At 41.8% G+C, this 15,226-nt stretch overlaps 2 protein-coding genes across 2 annotated transcripts in view; one reads left to right on the top strand and one right to left on the bottom strand.

The window, feature by feature from the left end:
• The window catches only part of LOC126204276 (uncharacterized), a 681,498-nt gene that overhangs the window by 345,615 nt on the left and 320,657 nt on the right, over positions 1–15,226 (top strand). The window lies entirely within an intron of this gene.
• Positions 2,642–15,226, bottom strand: part of LOC126202875 (superoxide dismutase [Cu-Zn]-like) — a 151,901-nt gene continuing 139,316 nt past the window's right edge. The window contains exon 5 of the mRNA XM_049936915.1: positions 2,642–7,096. Coding sequence (XP_049792872.1) covers positions 6,830–7,096 — 267 coding nt within the window. The 3' untranslated portion in view covers positions 2,642–6,829. The remainder of the gene's footprint in view (positions 7,097–15,226) is intronic.

The following is a 15,226-nucleotide window of genomic DNA, read 5'->3' as shown; positions in this document are numbered from 1 at the left end:
TGAAGCAGCTTGCACAGGATAGGGAGCATGGAGAGCGGCATCAAACCAGTCTCAGGACTGAAAACCACAACAACAGATGGAGCCACCCCAAAAAAAAGTTGTTCACGAGTTTGCATGCGAAAACTAGCGTGGTTTAGGTCGAAAAAAAATCGATTTTCTGTTTTCATCACATTTAGATAGATTAAGGTTTTATTTAAGTACTCTGAAAAGCATTTTGCTGAAAAATTTTTTTTTTCGAGCGTTTAAAGAGAATTTTGCTACCACGTGTGCTTATATGCCACGCCCACTTTTCTGTCACCCACTTTTCTGCATATATTTTAGATATTTATATCCCCTACATTGCACGTTAGGGATTTCTATTTACTCCCGAGTGTGTTGGCTATCTTTGGAATGCAACGGTCGGTATTCTTTTGTTTCTGCTGTTTGTAAACAACACGCTTTCAAACACGCGGTCAGTTTTGTTCAAGTGTGATTTTGAGTAGTTGTTATACTTACGTTTGCAGTGCTTGTTTACAAATGTACTCATCTCTTTCACAGCTATTTATATAGAAGCTGCCGGCCGAAGTGGCCGTGCGGTTAAAGGCGCTGCAGTCTGGAACCGCAAGACCGCTACGGTCGCAGGTTCGAATCCTGCCTCGGGCATGGATGTTTGTGATGTCCTTAGGTTAGTTAGGTTTAACTAGTTCTAGGGGACTAATGACCTCAGCAGTTGAGTCCCATAGTGCTCAGAGCCATATAGAAGCTCCTGCAAGTTAATCCTATACCTAACGTCCTCTAATGATGATAAGCCATGTCATGGATTGTGTCCATCAGGAGAAAATTCGTGGTGCCAATACAATAGGGCTCAGCCAACTGCAGAATCTTATTCTCACCAGCATTCTCTTCATGCTACTCTTATTACAGCAATTAAACCTGTTTTCAGAGACTCGGCTCATCCTGGCCTTCTAAGGAAATGTCTGCTTGGTCAGACACAGAACCCAAATCAATGTTTCAACAGCATAATTTGGAACCGCCTTCCTAAAACTGTATTTTTAGGCATGCATACAATGAAACTAGAATTTCATGATTCTGTTATTCCATTCAGTTGTGGTAATATTGGAAAGTGTTGGGTACTGAAAAAGCTGGGAATTAATCCTGGTGAAAATATGATCACTGGGCTGCAACACAGCGATGAAATGAGGATAACCGATGCAGACAGGTCTGCATCTAACATGGCCAAGAAAGCAACACAAACATCCAGGAAGGTGAAAAAGAAGCTGGAAGACCTGCTAGAGGCCAAAGAAGGGCCAGCATATGCAGCAGGACAGTTTTAATTAACTGTAGGTAACAAATTTCAAAAGTTTTTTCTTTAAAGTCAGTTTCCCGCAAACTAAAATTTTCAGTACATATGCACAATTATATCAGAAACTATCATAGATATTTGAATGAAATTTTCAGAGACTCTGCATAATATAAAAAGCCACCTCTGGTACTACATTCATTAATATTCCCCTATTAGGAAGTTCACAAAAAATATTTTCTGCAGAAAAAACTTAATATTTTTTGTTAATAAATTTAAAAAAGTATTTCTTAAAAACTATAAAATGGATAAAGTAGATTTTAGTACAGTTGACTCTATTAGCACCATGTAACATACAGTAAAAATATTAAGGTCCTGCATCAAATAGTTTTTTTCAGAAATGGGTCAGATACTTGCCTAAATTAACATGGGCTAGATAGGCAGGGTGTGGTCCCCTTAACGTAAACCTTGTTTGGGTTCTCTGTACAACCAAAATTTTGTCCCACTTGTAGTTTTATGTACCCAATCGCCCAAAAAGCGTCAAATTAGTCTCTACAATACATTACTTCTCATCAGCGTGCAGAAGTAGATCAGAATGAGCGTTACAATTAAAAAATCGCAAAAGGTGTGGAATCCGTTCACAAATGAATATGTTAGAAACAAAAAACGTCAGAGCTGTTCGCATTCAAAGCGATATTTGTGCTGCACACGAATCGATTGTAATTACTAAAGGTGCACATCAACTGTACCGTTTGTTTAAGAATGCAAGCGCGAATTCTCATCATGATGATGCTGGACCACACTCTACCTCGCAAAACACAAGACCTGTTGCGTCTTTTCAAACGGGACGTTTTTGAGGATCGACCTACAGCCTATACTTGGCTCTGAGCGACCTCTGTTTATTCACGCACGTGAAACAGTGGTTCGCTCCCAACGTCTTGACTCTGCTGAAAAACACAAATGAAAGAACGGAACACGAAAATCTGACCCCTCTGAAAAAATTCGAGGTGCTGTTACCAACTGGCTGCCATCTCAGGAGGCGGATTTTATTCAGATTCATCAAATCTGTAAGAGATATAAATGCTTGGATCTGAATGACGAAATGTAGAGAAGCATTATAGAGACGTGGTTTTAGGATTTTCGTAATGAATTTGATTTGACTATTTCATACAATGAAAATTAGTGGAAGTGCGAAATGGTACAGGTAGCAAACACAAATGTTTTCATTAATATATTCAGTATAAGGTATTGTACAATATGAAGTTTATTTTGCATTCATAATTTACTGTACAAAAATACGCAGTCAAAACGTATACAAGTTACTGTTTGCAGAATCTTATAAATACAGTGACGATATGGTGCGATAAACTATACATGTTGCGATTGTTTTTTTTTTTTTGTGCAAGTTGCAGGTGCATATATTTGTGACACAGTTATCAGATTACAGTATTAGTGTGACTGTCATACATTCAGTGAAAATTCGAATCTTCTTATCTAAAAAATATATTTTTAAGAACGGAAGCTGATGTAAGACGATTGAGTAAAAGAAAAAGTATTCCATTATGGCTTTTTATCAAGATAAGATTTCTACTGAACATACTAAAAATACTATGGCTCTAGCACATCGCTTTCCTTGCACATTTCAGAGTGGCTGGAATAAAAGATTCCAACGGCATAAAAGAATTCCTACGTTGAACGGTTAAGATGTCGGGAATTGAAATATCGTAGAATTGTTAAAAGAACTGAGAACACATCAAGTTTGAGACGTTGCAGTAATGCACAAACAAAGCTTGTTGAAAGTGGCAAACAGTATTACGAACGATCGTGTGAGAAACGAAATATCTGTGACTTAAGATGACAGTCTTCCACTGGAGGGCGGTAAAGGCAGAAAATTTCACAGTTTTACATAGAAATGGAGTCCTGGTAATTATAGTAAAATTCTTTAACATGGCACATTAATCGAGAGGAAAAGTGGTAGATTCATAAGGATGGAAACATGAATACAAGGTGACATATCCCGCGGTGAAAATACGGTGAAACGGCTCAAATGCTTCGAATTTTGGAGCAGGGAGAGAGACGTAATTCAGTCACACGCAGTACAGAGTCACATCAATACCTTAACGTCCTTCTGTTGTCGTTTCTCGAAAAAATGTTACAGCTCACGTACAAGAACTTTAATGAAATACTTTGAAATGCGATCAAGGTGACAGTGAGCTATTGACATCGATGAAGAAACGTGGCTGTTGTCATGATGACGTAGCAGTAGGAAGAATATATGGAGACGAGAACTCGAGCGTCAGCTGATATATTCACAGATGAAACACGGATGAAAGATCTCCAAAGTTTATAATTTTGAAGGAGGGAAGCAAGAAAAAACGTGTCATGTACACGCTACCGGGCATCCAGCGGGGGGGAGACAGAGAGTGAATGGTGAAGATGCATATTGTGCTCTTGACATACACGGTGCCTCAAGATTATTCGTTCAAATAAATAAAGAAGTTGGGGAAAACCAAGACAGACGTATTTGGAACAGGAACATAAGGTCGCTGAATTCAACTTGTCATGTTTATGAATATTTACAAAGATATTACAGAATTTCGAATAGTTTGATGCAAATACATTATACAAATAGTTGTTGAGTTTACAGTAGGTGCGGTATGTGAGACCACAGTCTTCCGTGCACACAGTGAAAAGTGGAATTTGACTGTCCTGAAAAATTATCCTGAAATGTAGCAACGAAAATCTGGGCCGTCATTCCGATAGTACGCAGTTACACCCGAAAGTACAGGTTTTAAGCATGTGCGCGCACCAGTCGGTTTGTCACTAGCTCCGGCCCACTGCATCCGCTTAATGCCTGAAGGCGAAGTACTGTACAGTGGAATGAGAAAGACGTTTGTAAAATACTGTTTTGACATAGGTAACAATGTGTCATTGTGTGCTCAGTGCGTCAAAGTGCGCGGTTTGTAACATGTAGTGGTGTCATAGGTCTCTTTGCTTTAAACATTTTCATGTTGTGGTTTACAAATTCAGTGTAAATGAATGAAACGAATGAATGTGTTATTAAGAAGTTGTGCAGTGCTATTGTACGTTATTCTCTTTGGGTTGTAAAGCTGACAATGTTAAACTAAAGCACATTTGCAGGATCACGTATTTCAACATGTCTTATATGGTTTGTAGTCGTTTATATAGCTGCAAAATACCAATACGAAATTGTTGTTAAAATGATGTTGAACCTGTTTGTGTGTGAGGTTGGCATATTACGTACATTAATTACTATTTTTCGGGTAGCATGACGTGTTTTCTCGAGCGAGATTTCAAAACACGCTGAGAACATGTATCCAGCTCCCCATTCCTCTTCCCTCACCTTCAACGTCCCACGGATATCAGGGCTCTGATTGCCACTCCACTGTACAACACTTCGCACTCGGACATCAGTGGGACGGAGCGAGTGACATCCAATTGGTCTGCGAGAAAGTTTGAACACTGTATTTTCAGAAGTTCGTAAGTGCACACTAAAAGCTTTATGGCCCAAATTTTCACGCGGGATCCTTCTGTGGGGCTGATATCTTGCATAAGTGCTTTCTTCTTCTTAAAATATGGTGTGTAGTTGGCGATGTTTCATTGTACGGCGGAGATCAGAAGTTCACAGCATGCTTTTATTTACTGATGCGGCATTATTCGCACAGATTGGGATAATAACTTACGACAGCAACCACGTGTGGGCAGATGCAAATCATCGAGTGATCACGGAAGCAAACATGGGTTTCGCTTTAGTAACAATGTGTTGGTAGACAATACCTGACGAGAGTCAATAGCTTTAACCACTCAGGATCAACAGCGTGATGGCAATCCGGGTATGGCAGTAGCCCACAGAACAAGAAAGGTTGGATGAACTCTTAAAGGTCGTCAGGTGTATTGTGTGATACAAGAATAAATCTGAAAACTAAAGGAATGATGTATAAGTCAGCAGTGAAATCTGGAATGCTGTAGGGACCGGAGAACATGTGCAAGAACTAAGGAATATTGGTAAGGTAAATGGGTGTGGCTGAAATGAGAATGTGAACAAGAAATTGTGGCGTCATCAGAGCCGGTAAGATTAAGTGACGAAGATATCAGACAAAGTTCAAAAGACAAGACGGCAATAGTACGGACACGTCATGAGAAGGAGCGACACCTTTATTGGCGAGAGAATGATACAAACGGTAGTGGGAGGTGACAGATGAAGAGAAAAAGCAAGAAAAAGATAGGTGAACTATGTACACGAGGACTTGAGGGAAAGTGAAAGGAAGTTTGGAACCGAGGAGAATGGAAAACACTTGTCAAGAACGTCGGCTCCACGTGAGTGAGAAAAGACGAAGAAAACGAAGTGTGGGCGGAATTGTAAGCGATAGAGTCGTAGGCCCACACACTTCACCAGAAAAATTAATAGGTGACGATCACCAATATCTGTGTGCTCTATTGGAAACATGCAACCTTGATGAAAGACAACTAAAAATGGTTCAAATGGCTCTGAACACTATGGGACTTAACTTCTGAGGTCATCAGTCCCCTAGAACTTAGAACTACTTAAACCTAACTAACCTAAGGACATCACACACATCCATGTCCGAGGCAGGATGCGAACCTGCGACCGTAGTGGTCGCGCGGTTCCAGACTGTAGCGCCTAGCACCTATCGGCGACTCCGGCCGGCAAAGACAACTACAAAAGTACCCAGTACATAGGTTTAATGAGCGAGGTTCAGTAACATAGCTTCCCCGTTCACTTGAACTTAATCCCTTTGATATTTGGCAATGAGGGTGTTTAAAGACATTGGTGTATTCCACACTCATCGATAGGAGTGTTTGCCGCCACATGCATTTGAGCAAGTCTAGGGGCTGTCAGGTGTATTTGCAAGAGTTTGTGGACTGAAGGATAAGAAGTAATGGTAATTACACTGAGCAGATGCTGTTGTGTCCACGGACAGATTGCTATTATAAGACAGGATGGCCCCTATCCCAACATTTATTTTGTTTTATGACACATGTTTTTTCTAGTTTAGACCAGTACAACATACAGTAAGAATTGGAGCCATGTTATTTTTTTATCTTTTTGTAATGTCCGCGCGGGATTAGCCGAGCGGTCTGAGGCGCTGCAGTTATGGAAGCGGTCTGAGGTGCTACAGTCATGGACTGTGCGGCTGGTCCCGGCGGAGGTTCGAGTCCTCCCTCGGGAATGGGCATGTGTGTTTGTCCTTAGGATAATTTAGATTAAGTAGTGTGTAAGCTTAGGGACTGATGACCTTAGCAGTTAAGTCCCATAAGTTTCACACACATTTGAACATTTTTGATTTTTTTATAATGTCCGTAGCCACATCATGCAATAGTTCTGATCACATGTCTTCGAGTCATGTAAACACATCTGTTGGGGAGAGTTCACCAGTGTTGCCAAATTCGCTGGCCTACTGTTTCCGACAGCTGCCGTCAGCGACCACATGTTCTTGTTCCACATACGCCTAGGTGTCCGGTGCCTCCTGAGTGGTAGGCCGTGTACAGCGGGACTGGTCGGTCGCCTCAGAAGTGCAGGGGCCGGATGACGCAGCAGGCGAGACGCGATCCCGCGTTGCCTGTGCGCAGCGACTCGTCGTTGCCGCCCTTGCCCAGATCGTCCTCCTTCTGGTGGACGACGACGGCGCGGCCCACGGCGTAGTACTTGCTCTCGGGCACCAGCGACAGCCGGTCGCTGAGCACCGCGAAGTCGGCCACACCAGTGGGGCCGGCCTCGATGTTGCCCAGGTCTCCCGCGTGACGCTTCTCATCGTGAGGGCCGCCGTGAGTAGACTGCCAAACAGAGAAAAGAATACAGGCTCAGGCACACCAACGTGCAATGTGGTGCAACTACAGCACAAATCGTGCTTCTCAATTTAAAGAAGGCAGACTGGAATATACTGGGTGATCAAAAAGTCAGTATAAATTTGAAAACTTAATAAACCACGGAATAATGTAGATAGAGAGGTAAAAATTGACACACATGCTTGGAATGACATGGGATTTTATTAAAACCAAAAAAAAAACAAAGTTCACGAAATCTCCGTGTTTGTGTACATAGTTCCGCGTAGTCAGCGCGTACACAGCTTTCCCACTAGAGCGCGCCCCGCTAAGCACAACAGCGCAGGCGCAGCGCTCGTCCGTCTCCGCACTACGAGATGGCGCTGCCTTAGAGACGGACCAAATTCTACTTCCGCCGATCCGCATATTAATCTGTAACGCAGCCAATGAGATTGCTGCTAACGTAGAACCTTTTCTCCTCGTGGATCACACTCGTGCAGTGATACCTGAACCTGCGAGATATTATAACGAGTGTACAGACCTCCGATCAGTCAGTCTGCATTTGTCTGCACCAGTCTGTACCAGTCTGCATTAGTCTGTACCAGTCTATAGTCAAGTTTCAGTCTGCACCCAATAAGATTATCATATTCCTGTACATAGCCATGAAGAGAAATGTATAGACACTTTGTCAAGTATCAGAGATATGTGAGAATAAGATTAACGTACCAAGACCAAAGGAACTTCAGATTGTCAATTGTTAACAGCATCCAGAATCAAGTTACGTAATGTCTATGCTTTTTATTATTTTAATAAATGTGTGTGAAAATTAATCAAGTTCTGTTTAAAGTTGGTCACCGTCAATCTGATACTCTAAGCGTGCAAGTGGCATTTCTATCGTCTGACCTAACGGCAGAAGATAAACACGCCACGATAACACCACGAGACATATTGCTGACGCCTACTTCGCTAGAGCAACAAGTCAAATAATCTGGTGTTGTGTGTACCAAAGGTCTTACAGTACACACACCACAGTCCGACAGATGGCGCTGGACAGCAAAGCTGCTACCGTGACGGGTGAGAGGTACGCCGATATGTTACAGAATCGCATCATCCCCAGCCTGGCTGATAAACACCTGCTGGAACGTACGATGTTTATGCAGGATGGCGCGTGAAAGATCTCTTGCGCGCGTCGTTTGGTGATGATCGTGTGCTCAGCTGCCACTTTCGCCATGCTTGGCCTCCCGGGTTCCCAGACCTCAGTCCGTGCGATTATTGGCTTTGGGGTAACCTGAAGTCGCAAGTGTATCGTGATCGACCGACATCTCTAGGTATGCTGAAAGACAACATCCGACGCCAATGCCTTACCATAACTCTGGACATGCTTTACAGTGCTGTTCACAACATTATTCCTCGACTACCGCTATTGTTGAGGAATGGTGGTGGATATATTGAGCATTTGCTGTAAAGAACATCATATTTGCTTTGTCTTACTTTGTTATGCTAATTATTAGTATTCTGATCAGATGAAGCGCCATCTGTCGGACATTTTTTGAACTTTTGTATTTTTTTGGTTCTAATAAAACCCCGTGTCATTCCAAGCATGTGTGTCAATTTGTACATTTACATTATTCCGTGATTTATTCAGTTTTCAAATTTATACTGACTTTTTGATCACCCAGTACACTCTGAAACGTACTGAGGCAAGGCCACCTGTAAGTGGGACATAAAATTTTAATAAGTTATTTCAAGTAAGATAAAAGGACGCGGGCTAGTACAAATCCTTGGGTAACAGAAGAGATATTGAATCTAATTGATGATAGGAGACAATATAAAAAAGCAGTAAATGAAGCAGGGGAAAAGGAAAAGGAATACGAACGTCTCAAAAATGAGATCAACAGGAAGTCCAAAACGGCCAAGGAAGGATGACTAGAGGACAAGTGTAAGGATGTAAAGGCAAATATCACTAGGGGTAAGATAGATAGCTGCCTACAGGAAAATTAAAGAGACCTTTCGAAAAAAGAGAACCGTCTGTATGTATATCAAGAGCGCAGATGGAAAACCGCTCCTAAGCAAAGAGGAGAAAGCAGAAAGGTGGATTACAGAAGATCTGTACAAGGGCTGTGTACTTAAGGACAATGTTTTGGAAATGGAAGAGAATGTAGATGAAGATGAAATGGAAGATATGACGCTGTGTGAAGAGTTTGACAGAGCACTGAAAGACCTCAGTCGAAACAAGGCCCCGGGAGTACACAACATTCCATTAGAACTACTGACGGCCTTGGGAGAGCCAGTCCTGACAAAACTCTACCATCTGGTGAGCAAGATGAATGAGACAGGCGAAATACCCTCAGACTTCAAGAAGAATATAATAATTCAAATCCCAAAGAAAGCGGGTGTTGACAGGTGTTAAAATTACCGAACTATCAGTTTAATAAGTCACAGCTGCAAAATACGAACGCGAATTCTTTACAGACGAATGGAAAAACTGGTAGAAGTCGACCTCGGGGAAGATCAGTTTGGATCCGTAGAAATGTTGGAACACGTAAGGCAATGCTAACCTTACGACTTATCTTAGAAGAAAGATTAAGGAAAGGTTGACCTACGCACTAATAAAGAGGTGGTCATAATGTCTGGGCTCGTTAGGGTTTTTGGTATTTAATAGAAGGGCGATGTAGTTGAGGACAATATTATGGAAATGGAAGAGGATTAGATGAAGATGAAATGGGAGATATGATACTGCGTGAAGATTCTGACAGAGCACTGAAAGACCTGAGTCGAAACAAGGCCCCGGGAGTAGACAACATTCCATTAGAACTACTGATAGCCTTGGGAGAGCCAGCCACCACAAAACTCTACCATCTGATGAGCAAGATGTATAAGTTAGGAGAAATACCCTCAGACTCCAAGAAGAATATAATAATTCCAATCCCGAAGAAAACAGGTGTCGACAGGTGTGCAAATTACCGAACTATCAGTTTAATAAATCATGGCTGCAAAATACCAACACGAATTCTTCACAGATGAATGGAAAAAGTGGTAGAAGCCGAAATCGGGGAAGATCAGTTTGGATTCCGTAGAAATGTTGGAACACGTGACGCAGTACTGACCCTACGACTTATCTTAGAAGAAAGATTAAGGAAAGGCAAACCTACCTTTCTAGCATTTGTAGACTTAAGGAAAGCTTTTGACAATGTTGACTGGAATACTCTCTTTCAAATTCTCAAGGTGGCGAGGTAAAATACAGGGAGCGAAAGGCTATTTACAATTTGTACAGAAACCAGGTGGAAGTTATAAGAGTCGAAGAGCACGAAAGGGAAGCAGTGATCGAAAAGGGATTGAGACAGGGTTGTAGCCTATCCCCAATGTTATTCAATCCGTTTATTGAGCAAGCAGTAAAGGAAACAAAAGAAAAAATTGGAGTAGGTATTAAAATACATGGAGAAGAAATAAAAACTTTGAGGTTCGCCGATGACATTGTAATTCTGTCAGAGACAGCAAAGGAAGAGCAGTTGAACGGAATGGACAGTGTCTTGAAAGGAGTATATAATATGAACATCAACAAAAGCAAAACGAGGATAATGGAATGTAGTCGAATTAAATCAGGTGATGCTGAGGGAATTAGATTAAAGTAGTAGATGAGTTTTGCTATTTGGGAAGCAAAATAACTGATGATGGTCGAAGAAGAGAGGATATAAAATGTAGACTGGCTCTAGCATGGAAAGTGTTTCTGAGGAAGAGAAATTTGTTAACATCAAGTTTAGATTTAAGTGTCAGGAACTCCTTTATGAAAGTATTTGTATGGAGTGTAGCCATGTATGGAAGTGAAACATGGACGATAAATAGTTTAGACAAGAAGAGAATAGAAGCTTTCGAAATGTGGTGCTACAGAAGAATGCTGAAGATTAGATGATTAGATCACGTAACTAATGAGGAGTTACGGAATAGAATTGGGGAGAGAAGGAATTTGTGGCACAATTTGAGTACAAGACGCTATCAGTTGATAGGACACGTTCTGAGGCAGCAGAGGATCACCAATTTAGTATTGAAGGGAAGAGTGGAGGGTAAAAATCTTAGAGGGAGACCATCGGATGAATCCACTAAGCAGATTGAAAAGGATGTAGGTTGCAATAGTTACTCGGAGATGAAGAAGCTTGCTCAGCATAGAGTACCATGGAGAGCTGCATCAAACCAGTCTCTGAACTGAAGACCACAACAACAACAAGTTGTTGGATGGAAAAGTTAGCTTTTTCTATCTGGGGATAACATTTGTGATTTGGTATCTAAATTCTAAATGATAGCTTTTACTATCTGTGAGGTACATCTGTGATTTGTTATTTAAAATCTTGAGGTTTGTTTCGTTCTTAGGTTATGGAAATTAATCTCAATAGAAGCACCTCAGCTGAAATTTATGGATTTCCGTTTTATGAGGTCCAGTTAAAAAAAAAACTGGAGTGACTTAATTTTATCCAGTGTTTGCGGTTTTCTTCCATGGCTGTATTACTTTCTTAATAATAAAGAACAAACGCCTTCAGCTACAAATCGTGATTTTATTGAAATGCACGAAGTGTTTCGAGCCCTAGCGGCTCATCTTCAGATGCTTTAACATTCTACATCAACTTTACATTTAGTTTAATCCTGGGCATGGCAAGACCACATTGTTATATAACAAAATGCCACATTATGGAATATAAGTTTATGAAACTATGATAAATCGAAAACTGACTTACTGTTTGTAGTAATAGGTGTATGGTTCTTGAGAATGTTTATGTGCAAATACACACACTTTGGAGTGATCTTTTTACCATTTTTATTAGGTTACTTCTGTCAGTCTGTCCAGTCCAAATTTGGTAATTGATTATAACCAGTTTCTTACTGAGCTAGACACTTGAAATTTTAAACACAGATCTGATCTTGATGGCAATGCAGTATTCCGTCACTTTCTTCTGGGTCTGTTAGGTGGGAGTGGGGATGGTGGTTAGAAAGTTCCCTAACTGTTTGCGTCTAAACTGTCCCGTATGAGCGGCGTATTGTGCAGCTAGTATCAGAATGCATTTTAGGGGGTTATCTGCAGATGAACACCGCTGAGCAGAAGAGGGAAGGAGGATGTGGATAACAAGAGGAAGTAGGATGAGATGGACAGAGACAGGGGGAGAAGAAGATGGACAGATATAGGTGGGAGAAAGAGATGAATAGAGAGAATAGAGAGAGAGGAGATTGACAGGTAGAGAGGAGGAGCTGAAAATGAACAGACAGGGGACGGAGAACTAGATGGCAGAGAGGAGAGGATAGGAAGAAATGGACAGAGAAAGAGGGAGGTACAGGTAGCCAGATAGAGGGCAGGTGATTGTATGGCAGAGTGAGTGTGCTGTGTGTGTGTGTGTGTGTGTGTGTGTGTGTGTGTGTGTGTGTGTGTGTGTGCACTTGACTTGTTGACAGATGGAAGTCTGGGTTTACTGAGGATGTGAGAGCGCTGTGTTGAGGCGAACACAGCTGGAAGGTGGTGGCCTGGCCTTTGGAGTGTTATTGGCGCATCGCGTGGTTGGAGTTTACTCGAGAACAGGAGGAAGCAATCCTGCGCAGGGAACCGTTGCATGCCTATCTTGTGGACTGTATGGTGAGGACTTCTGTAAGAGGCAGTAATTTCGTTCTTTACGGATGTATGAGCCACTGCACCCTGTTTCCTTTGGGGTCTAGCTGGTATGTGGTCGTTCCATCAATTTTCTATTATTAGTAAATGTGCTCGTTTGTGTTTTTCAACCATGCTGTAATTAGCCAATTTTCTGAACACCTATTCACGATATGTGGCGAACGTGGATTATAATTTGATTTTTATTGCCTACTTCGCACGTTGCTAGGTAGCGTGGTTTGGTAGTTTGTGTACACAAGTCTGTGCCTTCTGTCAAATGTTTCTCTAAAGTTAACTGTATCTCACTTGTCCGGCGCATATCCTACCAGCCCTGTTTTGTTCATTGCCGTTTTGCATTTTGTTAGATCTGTGTTTGATTCTTCTTACAGGTGACTGTTACAGGCCAGATTATCCGTTACTTAATGTCTTATTTATTGAATTCATGGGCAAACTCGTAAAGGGGCCGCCTGTATGCTTTGGTTGGTCTTGTGGCATTCACCGAACCATTTTCTAATGTAAGTTCCTCATACATTTGTAGAAAAGATATCTATTTTGGTGCCGGCCGCGGTGGTTTCGCGGTTCTAGGCGCGCAGTCCGGAACCGTGCGACTGCTACGGTCGCAGGTTCGAATCCTGCCTCGGGCATGGATGTGTGTGATGTCCTTAGGTTAGTTAGGTTTAAGTAGTTCTAAGTTCTAGGGGACTGATGACCACAGCAGTTGAGTCCCATAGTGCTCAGAGCCATTTGAACCATCTATTTTGGTAAGACAGCTGGCAAGCTGATTCTAGTAAATCCGCGTTATCTGTTATTAGCTGGTTACCGAATTGCCTGCCTGTTTACTAATTATCTTGTCGTTTGTTTGTTTGTTTTTGCCGTTTCTGCCTGTGTAGCTTAGCTCCGTCCTTCTGTACATTTACCGAGCGAGGTGGCGCAGTGGTTAGCACACTGGACTCGCATTCGGGAGGACGACGGTTCCATCCCGTCTCCAGCCATCCTGATTTAGGTTTTCCGTGATTTCCCTAAATCGTTTCAGGCAAATGCCGGGATGGTTCCTTTGAAAGGGTACGGCCGATTTCCTTCCCCATCCTTCCCTAACCCGAGCTTGCGCTCCGTCTCTAATGACCTCGTTGTCGACGGGACGTTAAAACAACACTAACCTAACATAACCTAACCTTCTGTACATTTGCTCAGCTACTCTCGTTGTTTGAATAGGCCTACCTGTAGTCCCTGAGATAAAATGTTCACCTTGCTTTGGTGTTTTATATTCAGTTTTATATGATACATATATAGGAACCCTTATATTTATAATTAATTTCCCTTATGGAAATGAGCGTTTGGCGTCATTGGCCGGGAGGCCCCTTACGGGGCAGGTCCGGCCGCCTTGGTGCAGGTCTTATTACATTCGACGCTACATTGGGCAACCTGCGCGCCGTATGGGGAAGAAATGATGATGAAGACAACACAACACCCAGTCTCTGAGCGGAGGAAATTCCCGACCCAGCCGGGAATCGAACCCAGGCCCCTGAGGACGGCAGTTCGTCACACTGACCATTCAGCTATCGGGGCGGACAATTTCCCTTATGATTTAATGCAACTGATTTCTTTTTAATCCTGCTTAAGTGAACTGAAGCAACACCGTCTAGAGTTGGGGTTTAGTGTAAGTTCAACCTAATGTTTTGGTCGACCATTCCGCCGCAAAGCTCACTGTATTTATAACTGTAACTTGTCTGCCTGTGGATTATGGTCAGACGTAAGCTTAAGATCCCTCAAAATCGGTACTGTTTCGGGAGTCATTTCACACCACACATTTTCTGATAATAAAATTCACTACAGCACTCACGTAAATGTCGTTCTGCTAATGTTCCATTTGTAGCAAAGTAATAACTAACACCAAGAAAAACAGCCCTGAAATAATTATCAAGAAAATGGACAGATTATTGTTTTCCTTTTAACCATAGTGTATTACAGAAAGCTGTTAACTGTTTTAAAATGAGATTTGTAATGGTTAACTGCAAACAGTTTAGCTATGCTTCAGAATACGATACATTTGTGGAAATAAAAGAAAGAATTATATTCTTTAAATTACGTTCCTCTCATTTTTGGGCCTAATTAATTTTTATATTGACTGTAAATGCTGCATGCAAGTGAAGTTTTTATTTGTTGTACATATAAAGCAGAGTTTATGTCTGGGGTCTCCCCCAAAACGCCTGGATCGATTTCAACCAAATTTAGCACAGAAACAGAAAGCCTCACGAGTATCAGCGCTATGGGATTTATAACCTAGTATATCCAATATGAATGGAGATATGGGCAAATACGTGTTTTTTTCGAGCCCCTGGCATATAGACTACCTATATGACAGGGGAAGACTATTAGCCTGCCAAATCAACCAGGTCTTTAGGGCAGCCTATATGTCATGGGCAAGAAAGAATTTACTGGTCCCCAACATGTAGGGTGCTCTGCATGAAGGCATGTTGTGTTGAAGTAGTGTCAGCATGCTTCATCAGCCTGCTATT

Source organism: Schistocerca nitens, chromosome 9 (genome assembly GCF_023898315.1).
Source record: "Schistocerca nitens isolate TAMUIC-IGC-003100 chromosome 9, iqSchNite1.1, whole genome shotgun sequence".
Taxonomy (NCBI): domain Eukaryota; kingdom Metazoa; phylum Arthropoda; class Insecta; order Orthoptera; family Acrididae; genus Schistocerca; species Schistocerca nitens.
Note: the sequence above shows the minus strand (reverse complement) of the source record. Positions and strands in the feature narration are given on the sequence as shown.